This window comes from Heloderma suspectum, chromosome 5 (genome assembly GCF_057233095.1).
Source record: "Heloderma suspectum isolate Gila_16-S chromosome 5, 16-S_ref, whole genome shotgun sequence".
Lineage (NCBI taxonomy): Eukaryota > Metazoa > Chordata > Lepidosauria > Squamata > Helodermatidae > Heloderma > Heloderma suspectum.
This window is the reverse complement of record NC_139462.1, coordinates 85,620,028-85,635,514: the sequence shown is the minus strand read 5'-3', so window position 1 is coordinate 85,635,514 and position 15,487 is coordinate 85,620,028. Positions and strand designations below refer to the sequence as shown.

General features: G+C 41.4%; 1 protein-coding gene across 3 annotated transcripts in view; it reads right to left on the bottom strand.

Annotated features, from left to right (window-relative positions):
- Positions 1 to 10,127, bottom strand: part of WWC2 (WW and C2 domain containing 2) — a 208,057-nt gene extending 197,930 nt beyond the window's left edge. For 2 of the 3 annotated variants that reach the window (XM_084856506.1, XM_084856505.1), the window contains exon 1: positions 9,619 to 10,127. In XM_084856506.1, the coding sequence (XP_084712632.1) occupies positions 9,619 to 9,749 (131 nt within the window). In that variant the 5' untranslated portion in view covers positions 9,750 to 10,127. Of the gene's footprint in view, positions 1 to 9,349 lie in introns of all 3 variants that reach the window. The other variant, XM_084856507.1, reaches the window with a different exon arrangement.
- Positions 10,128 to 15,487: the final 5,360 nt, after the last annotated feature.

Sequence of the window (15,487 nt, the reverse complement as noted above, 5' to 3'; positions counted from 1 at the left end):
TGCGTATTATTGGTATCAAAGATCTACCTACTGATGTAAATTTGTTTACTTCTATAGATAGGTTTCTGTATGAGATACTCCCTGTGCCATCTGATCATTTACTTGACATTGAGCATACATTCCGTGTGCCAAATACCAAAGGGACTGATTGTACCATTATAGTTCAATTTGCAAGAATGTCCACAAAAAATTATATCCTGTGTTTGGCAAGAGGGGGGGGTGAATCTTTTTTGGGGATCAAAACAAGATAGAGTTATGTTATCTCTGGATTACACCAAAGAAGTTGCTGATAAAAGAAGGCAATTTACCAAGGCGAGAAACCTGGCAAGACAAATGAACTTACAATATCATTTAAAATATCCTGCTACATTTTGCATTTCTTCTAAAGGTCAGATGAAGAAGTTTCTAAATCATAAAATGGAAGAGGCGTGGCTAATCGGAAAAACATGCGAGACTTCTGTTCCAGCCCCATGAACTGGAATTTCTAAACATGTATCATCAATTTTAGTCTGTAAAATCTAGGCTAGGCCAGAGATGACTGTTTATATATATCCGTCTTTTTTCTCTCATTTTTTTTAAATGGGTATGATATACTGTACCTAAATCTACTGTGTGAGAGTGTATAGAAATGTGTACACTCATTTATACATTTGGAAATTATACTATCTAAAATATAGATAGTACAAAATACATTAGTGATTGTTTTTTTTAATCCTTTATAATTCTTTTCTTTTTAATTATTATTGTTATCAATATGATACTAGGATTAGTAATATTTCTGGCTGGTTGATTTTAAGCTTTATTATATAGTAGCTATAAGGCATTATATGGCCAATGGAAATGAATTGTAAGCTGGCTTCCTTGTTATAAACCTGAAGATATAATTTTGAAATTGATTTCTTATGCTGTATTGATTAGTAAGATTGGTAATATTGTGGGTATAATTTCTAAGTAGAGTGATATTTGAAGTTTATGTGTAATGTAGTTTACATTTTGCTTTGTTTTTCTTTGTTTTGTTTTCTGTTTCTTTCCCCTTTGTCCTTCTCTCTCCTTTTTATATTTTCTCTTTCCCTTCTCTCTTTTTTCCTATTTTATTATTGATGGGTCCTCTTAAGAATACTGCAATGTTGGAAACTGTAGACGATGATTATGTTGTTGGTGTTCTTTATTTCATTTATAAAGATAAAAGTAGAATAAAAAGTATTATTAAAAAAAAGAAAATCTGAGAGTCTCTCCAGCTGCTTGGAAAAATCTCCTGCTGTTCCTTCCTCAGGAGCCCTCCAGATGTGTTGGACTACAGTTCCCATCATTGACAGCCAGCATGGGAAAGGCTGCCTTACATGCTCAAAAACTACAATGGAAATGAAATCCCCAAGGCACTGCTATAGATCTATACAGTACTGCTCACCAGAGGGCCGGGGGCATTCGCCTTGGCAAACTAATAAGTGTATTTCAGACGTCTATAATCAAACTGGTACAATTTACAAATGTTCTGTCTACTCTACAAGTTACATAGTGTTACTGTCCAAGCCTTCTCTGTGTGAGATTCTCTGGCTCGAAGAACATTGCCATTTATTTCATTCAGTTAATTCTACAGCACACGTTAGTTAATTGTCCCAAGTTGTCTGCTGATCAACAAATTGTCCCTGTTTTCAAAGCTGCCTGAGTCCTGCCTTTCTTGACTCTTCTTCCGCTTTTACTTCTTCCACCTCATATCCAATATATGCTTTTTTTCAGATCTTCTCTAACAGTCTCTCAGCTCTCCGCTTTTTACATTCTCTACAGTTCCTTTTTCCTTTCAGCCTGTTCTGCCAGTGGTCAGACAACTGTTCCAATGAAGAAGCTACACTATCACTGTTCAGAGTATGAAAAGGGCAACAATTTAAATAAAAGACAAATACATACATAAATAACTAAATGGGTAATTTCATACAGGGAAGTGAAGAATCATACATTTCATTGATTTCAATAGACACTTAAACTTGTGCTTAACTTTCCCATTGAAATCAATAGTGCTTCAAAGTTTAACAGTGGCTGGATGTTTCCCTGTATTTTAACCATAAAAGTGGTCACCCATTACTACACCCAAGAGGAAACTTCACTGCAATGCAGCAGTTGTTATCTTAATAATTATGCCAGCTAACATCATAGTGCATTAGTACTTAACCCTGCAATTATAACTGTGTACTTTCATTCCATTAAAAGTCCTGTGGAGGAGTAAAACTAGTAGCTCTGTTCATTTATAATAAGTGTCCTCACGTTGCTATACGGGCAGGAGAAGAATACAAGAGTACTCCAAATATGAAAACATACAGTAGGAAAGGCAACAGCTATAGGACGTGATACAATTTTGTTTAATATGGTACCATGTACAGCAATGCTAAGAACTCTTCAGAGACACGTGCCCATAAATGCCTTACACTTTTCATCGTTTTCCTGCACTGCACCCCCACACTGATGACTATAATGTCACATTGATCCCAGCAATTTAAATCTTAAGGTTATACAAGCATCCATTTGAGATTGGCATTTGAAACCTGTCTATCTACTGTAATTTCTACAACTCTTTGTCAGGTAACTGATGTTTTTATGGTTATCATCCATCTTTGCTAAAGAAAGCTTTGTAAAAATTACACTTCGGATGACTCTCACAAAATGACCTACTTTCTTTTTGTCAGACATCAGAACAATATTCCGCCGTAACTGCCAAACTAGACAGTTAATCTATTTCAGATATATAATTGGTATGCTTATGGTAAATATGGCTATGTATTTCATTGATACCACATCAACCACCTATTGCTGACCTTGCATCAGGGCTGAAAAAAATCAATGATTTATTTTAAAAAGTTTTTAAAAATCAGATTTTTAAAGATTTAAATCAGATTTCAAATTTTTCTTAAAACAATTAGTAAAAAAAGAATCCAGGTCAAAGATATCATCATGGATACTAATCAAACAACTTTTAATTATATTCTATGAACATGTTAACAGCAGTTTATGGAGATGGGACATAACCTGAGCAGCCCTGTTCAGCACTGCAGGTGGTGTACAGAAGGGCATGCTCTCGCTCGCTCTCGCTCTCTCTCGGCCTTGCCTCTCTCTAAGTGCAAAGACAGAGAAGGTCAATGAATAGAAAATTTGGGGAGATAGAGCAGATCTGAACAGAGAGGAGGTATAAATATACTCTGGGTATCTGAACAGGGAGGAGGTATAAATATACTCTGGGTATATACTCTCTGGGTATAAATGCAAGGGATAGGACAGGGGAATAGAAAGTGAAACCAGATAGGTGGAGCAATATCCACAATGATCTTGAGTTAACTGTACCACCCAATATTTTAAGTTTCTCATGTTGACTTGGTTGAAATTCCCTATTTTTTAAAAAGAACTTTATACTTATCTAAAACTGAAATAGTTAACCATTCAAAAAATCAATGTGCATGTTTTGCTAATGTTGTTATTTGTGGAAGAAAACTAACCAGAAGAATAAACAATCTTATTAGTACGATTTAAAAACCTGTTTGGTGGTGGTGAATCTAGCACATCATGACAAAAATATCATGATTAATTGAACAGCTGGAGCTGGTTCATCTCCTGAATGACTTCACAAGTTCTGCTTTAGTGCTAAAATGACCAAGTTATCATCCCATTTTTTCATGAAAATTAATCTGAAGACAATTCTGAATAATTGCTTAGTGTGTACTTACCTTCTAATGAAACCTGCATCTCTGGATATGTATTAAGGTTACATTAAACAATAATGCACACCTGAACATGATGATTAAATAGAGTCTTTCCCATTATTGATTTGGGGTGCATTCCTACGGGGATAGTCAACCACCTCTGAACTCAGACTACTGACTATCCAATGCAGGGCAGGTGGAGCGCAGAGGGGATCTTCTCCTCTGCGCTCTGGCCACCCTGCATTTGCAGCTAGACAGCCAATTTCAGCTGTCTAGCCAGGATGCCTCGGAGCGAGAGAGAGTGCGTGCGCGCGCGCGTGTGTGTGTGTGTGTGTGTGAGGTGGCACATAGGAAGGCTTCCACTATCGCCTCCCCTCCACACACCCAGGAACACCCCCTTTCCAGCCGCTCCGTGTTGCTCTTACAAGCGCAGAGCCAGGGATGAACTGCGCCACCTATGAGGGGGAAGGGAGTTTGGTTTCTGGGAACCGACCTTGGAGCGCTGGCTCTGAGCTCAGTTCCCAGAAAATGAAAAATCCTATGGCCATCTAGATGCTGTCTAGCACCCATAGGATCGTGCCCTTAAACTGTGATTTAAATAATTAAAATTGAGTCCTTCAAAGAAGTGATTTAAATCATGATTTAAATCAATTTGATGTAAATAGAATCATTCCTGTCTTGCATAATATTCTACTTCCAGCAAATAGTTTCTCTTATATGAGAGAGCAAGTATGACAAATCTCCATGCCAACAGTCGAAATCTCCAACTCTGCTAAAACCTTATTCTATGGAAAGAAGGGAAAGAGAGGATGGAAAGAGAGAATAATTGAATCTTCACCATAGTAGGAATGAAACTGATTACCTTTTTCCTCACCACACACATTTTTATTACATTTGTATCCTTCAGCATCATAGGTTGGCATGATAAACTGTTAAAAAAAGTAATAAAACCCCAAAGCTACAGTATGGTAGTATCTTTATTAGCACTAGTTATTAGGATTTGGTTCACAACTTTATGACAAATTGTATGATGTGGTTTCAGAGCATTCTGGGGGACCTTAAAATCTTGGCGAAATAGGTATATTCCTCTACCAAATTTCATGGGATCTGAGTAACAGGGAAATAATCATATATTGTAATTTTACTGTAAATTATTGTCTCCTACCAAGGACTGATTCCCAGCAATGGAACCACCGTCTCCCTACACAAATGATATACATTTTCATACCTTGGCTGAGAGAGATGGCAGATCCCATTATTTGCACTTGATATCCCATCTAACTCTTTAAGATGATAATTCAGCAAAAGAATAAAAGGTCAAGAAGCTGTTTGCATATATTTATCAAAGCTTCTTTCCCAGCCTAGATACACAACTTATTCTAGCCCAGATGTGTCCATATGCCTGTGTGTGTGTGTGTGTGTGTGTTCACACGCCAGAGTGCAAGACAGAGCGTGCACACTCCAGGTGTCTCAATCCTAACATGCTGCTTTACCAGCACTGTCACAGACAGTGGTTTATGCTGTTGTAACAGCTAAAATAGCATCCTATGCTAGGATGCTTACTAGAGAGTAAGACCCCTTGGATACAATAGAACCTCCAAGTAAACATGTACAGGATTGCACCTCATACTCCTTAAAACCTGTGAGCTTTAGAAAACACACACGAAAGAGCAATGTTACAATAGGACAAAGGGCACTGAGTTTTGCAGAAGGAATCATCACCCGCTGCGGAGCTGACTGCTGTTGAACTAGTGGTAGACTCTGGTTAGGAACATAGAAAGCTGCCTTATATGGAGCCAGACCATTGGTTCCTCTAGCCTAGTATTGTTGACACTGACTGGTGGCAGCGGTCCGGGGTTAGAAGCAGGATTCTTTCCTAAACCTATCAGGATATGCTAGGGATTGAACCTGGGACCTTCCGCATGCAAAGCATATGGCCCCTCCCAAAAGTGTGATATAGGATAGATATAGAGTTGCCTTATACAGGAGTCAGATATCCTGTATCTGTATAAGGCAGCTTCTTTAGCCCAGTGGTCTGCTCTTGACTGGCAGCAGCTCTCCAAAGCCTCAGGCTGAAACTAAACATTACCTCAGCCAGCAGATGGTCCCAACACCAGATTTTCTAGATGATGGGAAACACAGGGGAAGGAACACTTGCAGGGAGGACTGGTAGATTGGAGCTGGGCTCCTTCTCCCAATGCCTCTCTCACCCCCACATTTTCACTTCAGCCATGCTTACTTCCAGTTTTGGGGTAAATTTGAGGTTACAAAAAAAACTTTTAAAAAGATTTGTCGGGTATTTGCCAATGAACTGTGAAAGCATTATCTCATTCATACCACCCCCTCAGCCTTCCCCATTATCTAAAAAAGGTAAAGGTAAAGGTGCCCCCAACCAGTCGTGTCCGACTCTAGGGTGCGGTGCTCATCCCCGTTTCTAAGCCGAAGAGCCAGCGTTGTCCGAAGACGCTTCCGTGGTCATGTGGCCAGCATGACTGAACACCGAGGTGCACGGAACACTGTTACCTTTCCCGCCGAGGCGGTACCTATTTATCTACTTGCAATTTCTTGCTTTCGAACTGCTAGGTTAGCAGAAGCTGGGACTGAAGACAGGAGCTCACTCCGTCACGCAGTATTCGGGTCTCGAACTGCTGACCTGCCGACCTTCCAGTCTGCAGTTCAGCATCTTAACCACTAAGCCACCGGGTCCCTTCCCCATTATCTAGCCTTCTCCAAATGTGGACCATTGGAAGCTGTCTTATACCAAGTCAGAGCACTGGTCCATTTAGCTCTGTGTTGTCTAAATTTTTCAGAGCAGCAACGCCAAGGACTAATCTGGGTACATTTGCTCTACCACTGAGTTACAGATCTACCCTCATTGTGAGGTTAAGACTATGCATTTATCTGGTAACATCTAGTTTGGTCATCAGACACTGTGTTGTCTTAGCTCTGATACCCAGACCCTTTTAAGCTGGAGATGCAAGTAGGGCAAAGCAAGTGTTCTACTACCAAATTATAGCCCCAACTATCATATTTATGTTGTCATGCTCAATTCTACCTGTTAATGTGTCAGCACAGCAGCTCATAAAGTCAAACCATTCAACTGCCAAATCTGAAGCACATTTACTTAGAAATAAATTCCACTGAAATAACTGGGCTATAATTCAATGCATACTTACCTGTGAGCAAGCCCAACTGAATATAGTGGTTCTTACTTCTGAATAAACATGCATAGGATCAAGCTGTATGGCTGCAATCTTATGCACACTTTCTCAAGAGTAATCCACACACTGAATTCAAAGACACTTTCCACTCCAAGTAAACCTGCACAGGAACAAGATGTGATGTTCACCTTTTACAAGACGGACCATGCACTGTATGAGAATAAGGATCAAATCCTGGGTAGATATTGAATTGAAATAATAGGGCATGCATTACCTGCCTTTTCCCCTTTGTGCCCATAATTCTTTCTCATAGCAGAGACCCATATATTTGTTATGGATTATCTCAAGTACCAAGTGCAACATACCTCTTTCTGTTTGTTTTCTAACAGTGAGTAAAGAGCTTGACAAGCATTAATAGAGTTACTCCAAACACTGTCTCCTATGCTGTTTAACAAGGACTTCACTTCATTAACTCTTGTGAAAGGAAATACAGTCAAGCTCAGGGCTGAAAAAAGGCTTCTCTCACTTCAGAAATTAGAAAATTAATGAAAACTTAAAGGCAGTAGTCATTCCAAACCTCATGTGATACAAGATACAAACTGCAACTCATTTTCTTAGTATCATAGAGAAACACTTAATCACAAAGTTCTATCTGCAACTCTGGTTAGTAGAAGAGAAAAACCAGATGTAGGATGAATACTAGCCACATGTTCTGGACAAGACAACATAACAACTAGTATGTAGTTAAAAATGCAAAAACAGTATTTAATTTGAATCTACAGCAATCTGAATACACACTATGACAATGTAATACTGTATAATTTTCTTTACAGAAATATGTAACGCCTGAGTAATCTACTTGTAAACATAATTTAAAATGTAAGTCAACTCAAAACAGATTCAAGATTTTCAAAATGTTACAATTTTAAGCTGAATTGCCAAGCATATGGAGATCTGAGTAAATTACCCAATACTGTGAAGTCCATCACTTCATCAACATTTACATTCTATTTAAGGACATATTTCAAAGTACACAGAAAATAAAATAAGAAGGTTACACCAACAGTTTAAATACAATTACATTCCAGTAACATGCTTATCACTGAAGCAGCTCTGACACCGAGTACCATGCAAGCACTATAGCTCTGACACTAGCAGGAGACGTTACAGCTACTCTTTCTTATTTCACCCAGGAAATATAAGCCAAGGCCTTAATGAATAATTCAGCATGGTTTGTGCCATAAATTTATAATGCCTCTTATTAGTTTGAGATAACTGGATTTTGTTGGGAATAATAAAGACAAATAACACTAAAGTCTGAAAGGTGAACAAAAGAGGACTATATATATTTAGATAGATAGAATGAAAGTTATACGCTGGAGGAACTGTTTACAGTTAAAGGAAGAAAACAGTTCTTTCAGTATATAATTTTCATTTAAAAAAAGATAACATCTTAGATTGCCAATACTACTTGATTGCAATGGAGCCAATTAAATAGAAACCCAAGTCTCACACACACACAAAAGTTATGAAATGTCTTATCATAAAACAGGTCTAGTTTTCCCCCCTCTTTATTTTTCAGAACTTCTAGCTGAAAGGGCTACCAAAGGCAGGGAGCATCCTATAATCTGGGGAGAGATGAAAGCACTCAGTTGAGGCCTACTTCTATAAACTCAAGTATGAGGCCTTGTGGAGCCTTCCCTCAGCTTCCTCACAAGAACTAAGGGCTCCACCTTGGAGAAGGGTGGGATAGAAAAAGGACCACAAACCTGGGACTCTGAATAAGATAAGATACAGTAGTTTGTTTCTATTTTATTTTGTTTATAATCCAAGGTTTCAGAAGAAAGAGAAGTTCAAACCTGCCAGATGCCAAACCTGCAGTTCCCAAAACAGACTTGAGCAAACTGCCTAGTGTTTTATTTGGCTCATTCCTGAGAAAGACTGTTCAAAAACGCTTTGCGCTAGGAGAATGAAGTCAACTACATTCCGGCCAAACCTCTCACCTTTTTGCCCACAGTTTTAAGCTTCCTGTTCCCTCCAGCATCTTTTTCACTTCATCGACTTTAAATACTGAAAGCGGAGTAAAAATACCAACTTCACACAATTCCTTAGAAGCAAGAGAGATCCATTGTGATTTAAAGCATTCTTAAAGCGCGCGCGCGCGCGCGCACGCACACACACAGCCTAGTCTTCAAACATTATAAAAGTTGTGAGTGAAGTTTGTGTTTTGTTTTTAAAGAAGAGAACCTTGGCCGATTGCACTCCTAAAGGCAAGTCATTAGCTGGTGGAGGGAATTCCAAGCCCACCGCCTGGCTGAAGTCCGGGAAGGGGGTGGAGGGAATGGGTGGGATCTTGCTTCGGGTCACAACAAACATACATTCCCAGAGTTCTTGCCCTTCCTCACAACTCTCCCTTCCCAGCCTGCACAGCCACTTTCACTCTCTGTCTCCAACACACACCCCTCGCCAGACAACACATGCCAGAAATATACAACCGCGCACCTCTAGGGTGCCCTCTTCGCCTTCCACGCTCATGCTGGGGTGGGGGTGGGGGGCATTCCTCCTTTATTCCTTGCAGATTATGATTATGTAACTGTACGAGACTCTCCCTTACACGCCCCCCGGGGGGTGGGGTGCAGAGAGGCGGAAAGAAACTCCGGCTAAAGTTAGGACAACAAGTGTGTCTGATGCCAAGTGCCCCCCTCGCCCCGGGCGGCAGCTCCCTCCTCTTCCTCCCGTGGGCTTTAGAGTGGTTTGGGGTCTCTACCCACCTGTCTCGGGGGTCGATCCAGCTGGTCTGCTTGGTGTTGTGATCGATGTAGAAGACTTTCCCATCGTAATCCCTCGCCTCCTCCCAGCCATCGGGTAAGGGCAGCTGCCCGTTCCCCACTTTTCTAGGCATGGTCGAGGGCGGGGGACAGCTGCTCCATAGGGACAGAAAACAAGAAAGAAAGGAGGAAAGCGGGAAAGAAGGAAAGACGCCCCCCTCCTTCCCCAGGAGCCCCGGGCGGGTGGAGAGGGCAGCCTCTTGCGATCGGCCAGGAAACTCTCCCGAATTTCAGTCCACCATGTCGGAATTAGAGCCTCCGCCTTCTGCCCCTATTCCGCGGCGGCGGCGGCGGCAGGTCAGGGGGTCCAGGCTAAGGCGAGGCGCTGTCTAGGTTCCGATCCGGGGGGGCGGGGGGAGCTCGGCTCAGCCCCGAGCCGCTGCCGCCGCTCATTAACATGAGATTAGCATCCATCTCATCTGCATGCACATTCCTCGCTGGTGCATTCCTGAGCGTTAACCCCGCCTGTGCCGCCACCGCTGCTGCTGCAAGAGAAAGAAAGAGTGAAAGAGCCATCGTCATAGAAGACCGTGCTGTGCGAGGCAGAAAGAGGGGGGGGGGAGAGAGAGAGAGAGAGAGAGAGACCAGGAGCGAGTGAAGAAAGCGGGTGGGCAGGAAGAGTAAGACATCAACGGAAGAGAATATAAGAAAAAGAGAACTGGAGGCAAGTGACTTTAAAAAAAACCTATATAAACTCCAAAAGGGAAAAGGGATAGGAAGTTCGTTCTGGAAACCCCCAAGTGCAAGAGCAACATTTTGAATATGTGGTATAAAGACCACAATCCACAAAGGAAGCTTTCTGGAGTAGTCCAGTTATCTTAAGTAGGCCTGTCGCTGCTTTGAATTGGAGTTAATCGTTTTGTGACCCAAGCACTGCTTTCCACTTAACACTTTTCAGTCATGCCAGTAGTCTCAGAGATGACTTCAGCCATGTGCCCACTTCCCAGAACCTGAAAGGTGAAGGCTATTTTTCTTCATGTGCGTGCTTTTGTTTTTAGCCAGGGGAATGCAAGGCCAGCCCTACCATTAGGCATAGTGTAGCTGTTGTCTCAGGCAGCAGATGCTGGGAGGTGGCAGCAAGGCATTGGATGGAAGAGCTGTGTGCCATGTGGCCTGCCCTGTGCTCCCCCAAGCTACCTTGCTGCCATCAGGCATGGCAGAGGATGCTGTCCCATCGCCACTGTTGAAGAAAGAGTCAACTGCATGTCCAGTGACTTTTATACATGGAAAGGAGGAAAGGCATCCCTGTTCTTTGCCTCAGGGAGCAAATTGTCTTGGGCCAGTCCTGGAGGAGTGACTTGCACGTGTGTTGCTAAAAAAGAATAAAGTAATTTCCCCAACACAGATTTTAATACCTATAATGGGAAGACAAAGCTAGTATAGTTCTGTAAGCAAACAGCGGGAATTCAGTACTGGAGACTGAGGCTGCAATCCTATGCACACTTACCTGGGAGTAAGCCCAGTTGAACGCAATGGGACTTTCTTCCAAGTAAACATGCATTGAATTGGTCTGTTAGGTTCACGCCACAGCTGAGCCATGGATTTGCTTGGTGGAAAGTGGAAAAGGAAACTATTTAAACCTAATGATGTCCAACACATAAGCATTAGAAAAAGTACCCTCAACTCTTATCGAATCTACTGTCCATATCAGTGGAAATTTACCAGAATGTCCAACACAGTCATATTTAATTTTAAAAGAGGCAATTTCTCAACAATCATATGGGTCTATATTAGCTCTAGTGTCAGAAGCAGCATGCCTCCAAATACCAGCTGCTGGGGGCCATGAGCAGAGCGGTACTATTGTCCTTATGTCCTGTTTGTGGGCTTCCCAAGTGAATCTGGTTGGCCACTGTGGGAACAAGAATGCTGGACTAGAAAGCCTTTGATCCTTTCTAATCCAACACGTCTCTAATGTTTTTCAAGGATTAAAAGGAACATTTTGTGACCCAACTCCCTGTAATATTCCATAAGGATCTAGTCCTTTGGGGACTTCTTTTTGTTTTAAATTTTTATTTCTCTTTTAATTTCTTTTATTTAACAAATGAATATACTTATGCACACCTAGAACGTCCACCAGAACTGCAGAAATCACCTACTTTGTGTGTGTGTGTGTGGGGGGTAGCTCATGCTTTCAAACTGGATAAGCATGGGAACCCCTCCCTACAAAGTTTAGTATTTGGGCAAATGATGAAGAACAGTTTTCACAAAGGATGAAGTAAACAGTGGGCTCTACCAAGCATTTGTATCAGGGCTGGTTTTGTTTAATTTCTTTATAAAATTCCCTTATTTTCTTTTGGGCCACTGCAATTTGTGTATATTCTTAGTACTTCCACAAAATCTAGTCTGGACCACAAGTCTGCCAACAGTCGCAGGCAATAAGGGCCTACCAAGTATAATAACCCAGCCAATTACATGTCAAGTTGTATCTGGTAAAATTCCCCCTCCTACCCCAAAGTCCTATGTTCTACTGCATTTGGTTATCCTAGGAGTCACTGGCTGTGTTCCGATGACTGTGACAGGGGGAAGAAGCCATTGTGGCTTCTTCCCCCGCTCTTATGCATGCTGTGCTTGCGCCCACCATGTGCATAATCCCCCTGCAATACAGCATGGGTTGGTATGTTGTCTGAACTGGGCGCTCAGTGGGAATGGCTTTGTCATGATCATCCAAACCCAATCACTGTCTAGTTTGGAGCTACCAGCCCTAGTACTTAATATTGGTGAAGGAGGTATTAACAGCATGATAGTGTTCAGGGGCATGCTTTAAAAAAAAATTGGACAGATTGTGTGTGTGTTTTAACATTATCCTCATTCAACAATTCTCCCCTGCCTTTCCCTTCTCTTTATCTGACTTACCCCACTCTCTTCTCCTAGCATAACTAAACTAACAAGTATTTACTGTCAAATCAGATATATGTATGATAAAGAAACACAAAAGAGTAAACAACGGATGGAAAAGGAAGGGGAAGAAGTGGCTAGGGCAAGAATATGTAGTCTTGACCATTCACCTTTTTATTACATCATTTTATGAATGATTTGTCATTCTACAATTAAAAATAAAACAATAGACAAAATACAGAAAAACTCCAGCACATATTGAGAAAGTAACAGTAACAACATGTATATTGAAGCTTCACATCCTTCAACTGTTATGATCAAAAAACAAAGAAATGGTTCCCACCTTATTTTCAAAATAACACATAAAACACCTAGTTTCCTTCATACTTTGTAAAGTGGTCATAAATATTTCGTTCCCTCTTATCTTTGTAACCATTATTTTGTCAAAGGTATAATTGCTGATGTGCCATTTTTGCCAATACTACTGCACAGGCTAGGACCTGATAATGTGAAACTGTCAGCTAGTTTCTTAGATATGACATTCCATCAGATTTGCCTCCAAATTATGCAGCCGAGCACTCTTACCTTTCCATATAAACATAGGTCTTTTTAAATAAGTTCTTTATATTAATGGCCTTGTGCTAACGATGGGGAAACATTTTCCTACAAAGGTCCGCATTACCTTGGCTGAAGTCTGTCAGGGTCTGCATTCCAACAGTGGAGGCGGCCAAACTCAAAAGTGAGTGGGGTTATAGATGTGACTCTTACCCAGGGCTGCCCTAGCATGAGGCAGAGTGAGCAGTTACCTCAGGGAGTAGATGCAGGGAGGTGGCAGTAAGGTGTTGGAGGAAAGACCTGTGTGCAATGCAGCCTGCCATGTTGCCTTCAGGTGCAGTAAAGGATACTTTACCATCATCAGTGTTGAACAAAAGAAGAGCCATGCTGGATCAGACCAACATTCTAATCCAACATTCTGTTCACACAGTGGCCAACCAGCTGCCCACAGGAAACCCATAAGCAGGATATGAGTGCAACAGCACCTTCCTGCCCATGTTCCCCACCAACTGGTGTACATAGGCATACTGCCTTTGATACTGGAAATAGCATATAGCCATCAGGACTGGTAGCCATTGATAGCCGTATGCTCCATGAATTTGTCCAACCCCCCTTTTAAAGGCATCCAAATTGGTGGCAGTCACTATATCTCGTGGAAGTGAATTCCATAGTTTAACTGTGTTGTGTGAAGAAGTTCTTCCTTTTATCTGTCCTGAATCTCCCACCAATCAGCTTCATGGGAGATTCAGGTTGAAGACAGATTCATCTGCCAGTCCGGTCGGCTTTTGTACATGGAATAGGAAAGGTTGTCATCTTGTCCTTTGCCTCAGGCAGCAAAATGTTTTGAGCTTCTCCTGCTCTTACCTTTGTTTGGTATACAAAGGGGGTGTGTGGAAAGAAATTTGCATCCAGGCACACACTTTTCCCAAATTATGCAAGGTTCTCTAATCAGAACAGGAAGTTGTAAATACCAATAGCTGAGGATCAGTCTTCCCCAACGTGGTGCCCTGCAATGGCCATGCTGCCTGGGAATTAAAACTGAGGAATTATAACTAACTATAATCCTCAATAACTGAGGATCAGTCTTCCCCAACCTGGTGCCCTCCAATGGCCATGCTGCCTGGGAATTATGGAAGGTGAGGTCCCAACACGTCTGGAGGGAACCAGGTTGGGAAAGGCTGGTCTGGATGGAGAATCTGAAGATCTACATTTGGTCTACAAGCCAGAGATTTTCCACGCTCTGTCTTATGTTATTCCACAGGCTTTGTGCAGTGAGCAAATGCATGTGGACACAACTGGACAAACTGATTGCAATTTTATCAAATCATTTTTTATTAATATGATTCAGGAGTATATACATTGGAAAATGTAGAGATGAAATTCCTGTCTCCTGAACCCAGCTGCCAGTTATTAATTTGGTACCACTGTAGAACTTAATAAAATAAAAACCAGAGAAATTTATTATAAAGAGAAAGTACCCTTTTATTCAACTAATACACATCCTAATATAAATAGCCTCTACCACTATGGACATGATCTACAAAATCTACAATGCAGCGTTAGTACAGATACCTCATCTACACTACTTTGGTTCTTTCCCTGCCATTAATTATGCTAATCCTATGAGACAAAACAACTTCCACATTTGAGTAAATAGAACCTTTTTATTAGTTATTACTGTACTAACAAAATCCATGTGTAAAGTAACAGCCTGAAAGCAGTGGAAGCTGGTGGCTCTGATTTTGGTGGGCTGAACTCAGCACCTTGGATAGATCCTTTAGAATTCTGCCTGGTTATGACTAAAACCCAGAATGGAATTCAGCCCCACCGGAATTGGAGCCACCAGCCTCCACTGACTGAAAGATAGCCTAACAAGCTACAATTATATTTTATACCACATGGTGTATTTGTAATGAAAAATAGGTCTGGCTAAGAATTCCCAAAGGAAACATTTGACTCAATGGAAGTTAAAACAAACCTTTTCCAACAAAATTTTCTGTTAGGGTTAAACTTAAATCAGGGCTGGAAAGAGGCTTCTTTTTAAATTTTAGATAACTGCAGTCTGGAGAATGCATTACACATGCTTAGAGGATCGCACCTCACCAATGAACATAAAAGACAACCAGTCAGTGCAGGTAACCAGCCCACAATGACTCTTTATTCAGTTTCGTGTTACATATATTTTCGATAGAGAACTTCAGACCCTCTAGGTTGGAATTTATCATGCAGAAACTTCCCCAGGGCTAGTGAGCATATTAATTGTCTAAGAGAGCAGATCATGGAGCTCTCTGTCTATCCTATGCCCTGCTGGCAAGAGCCAGGCAGGGTGGGAGCATGGCTTATCCTCCCGTCCCTCTTTAAAAATAAAAATTTCAGCTAGGCAGGTCTCCTAGCCCACCTAGCTGACCGACCTTGTTTTGTG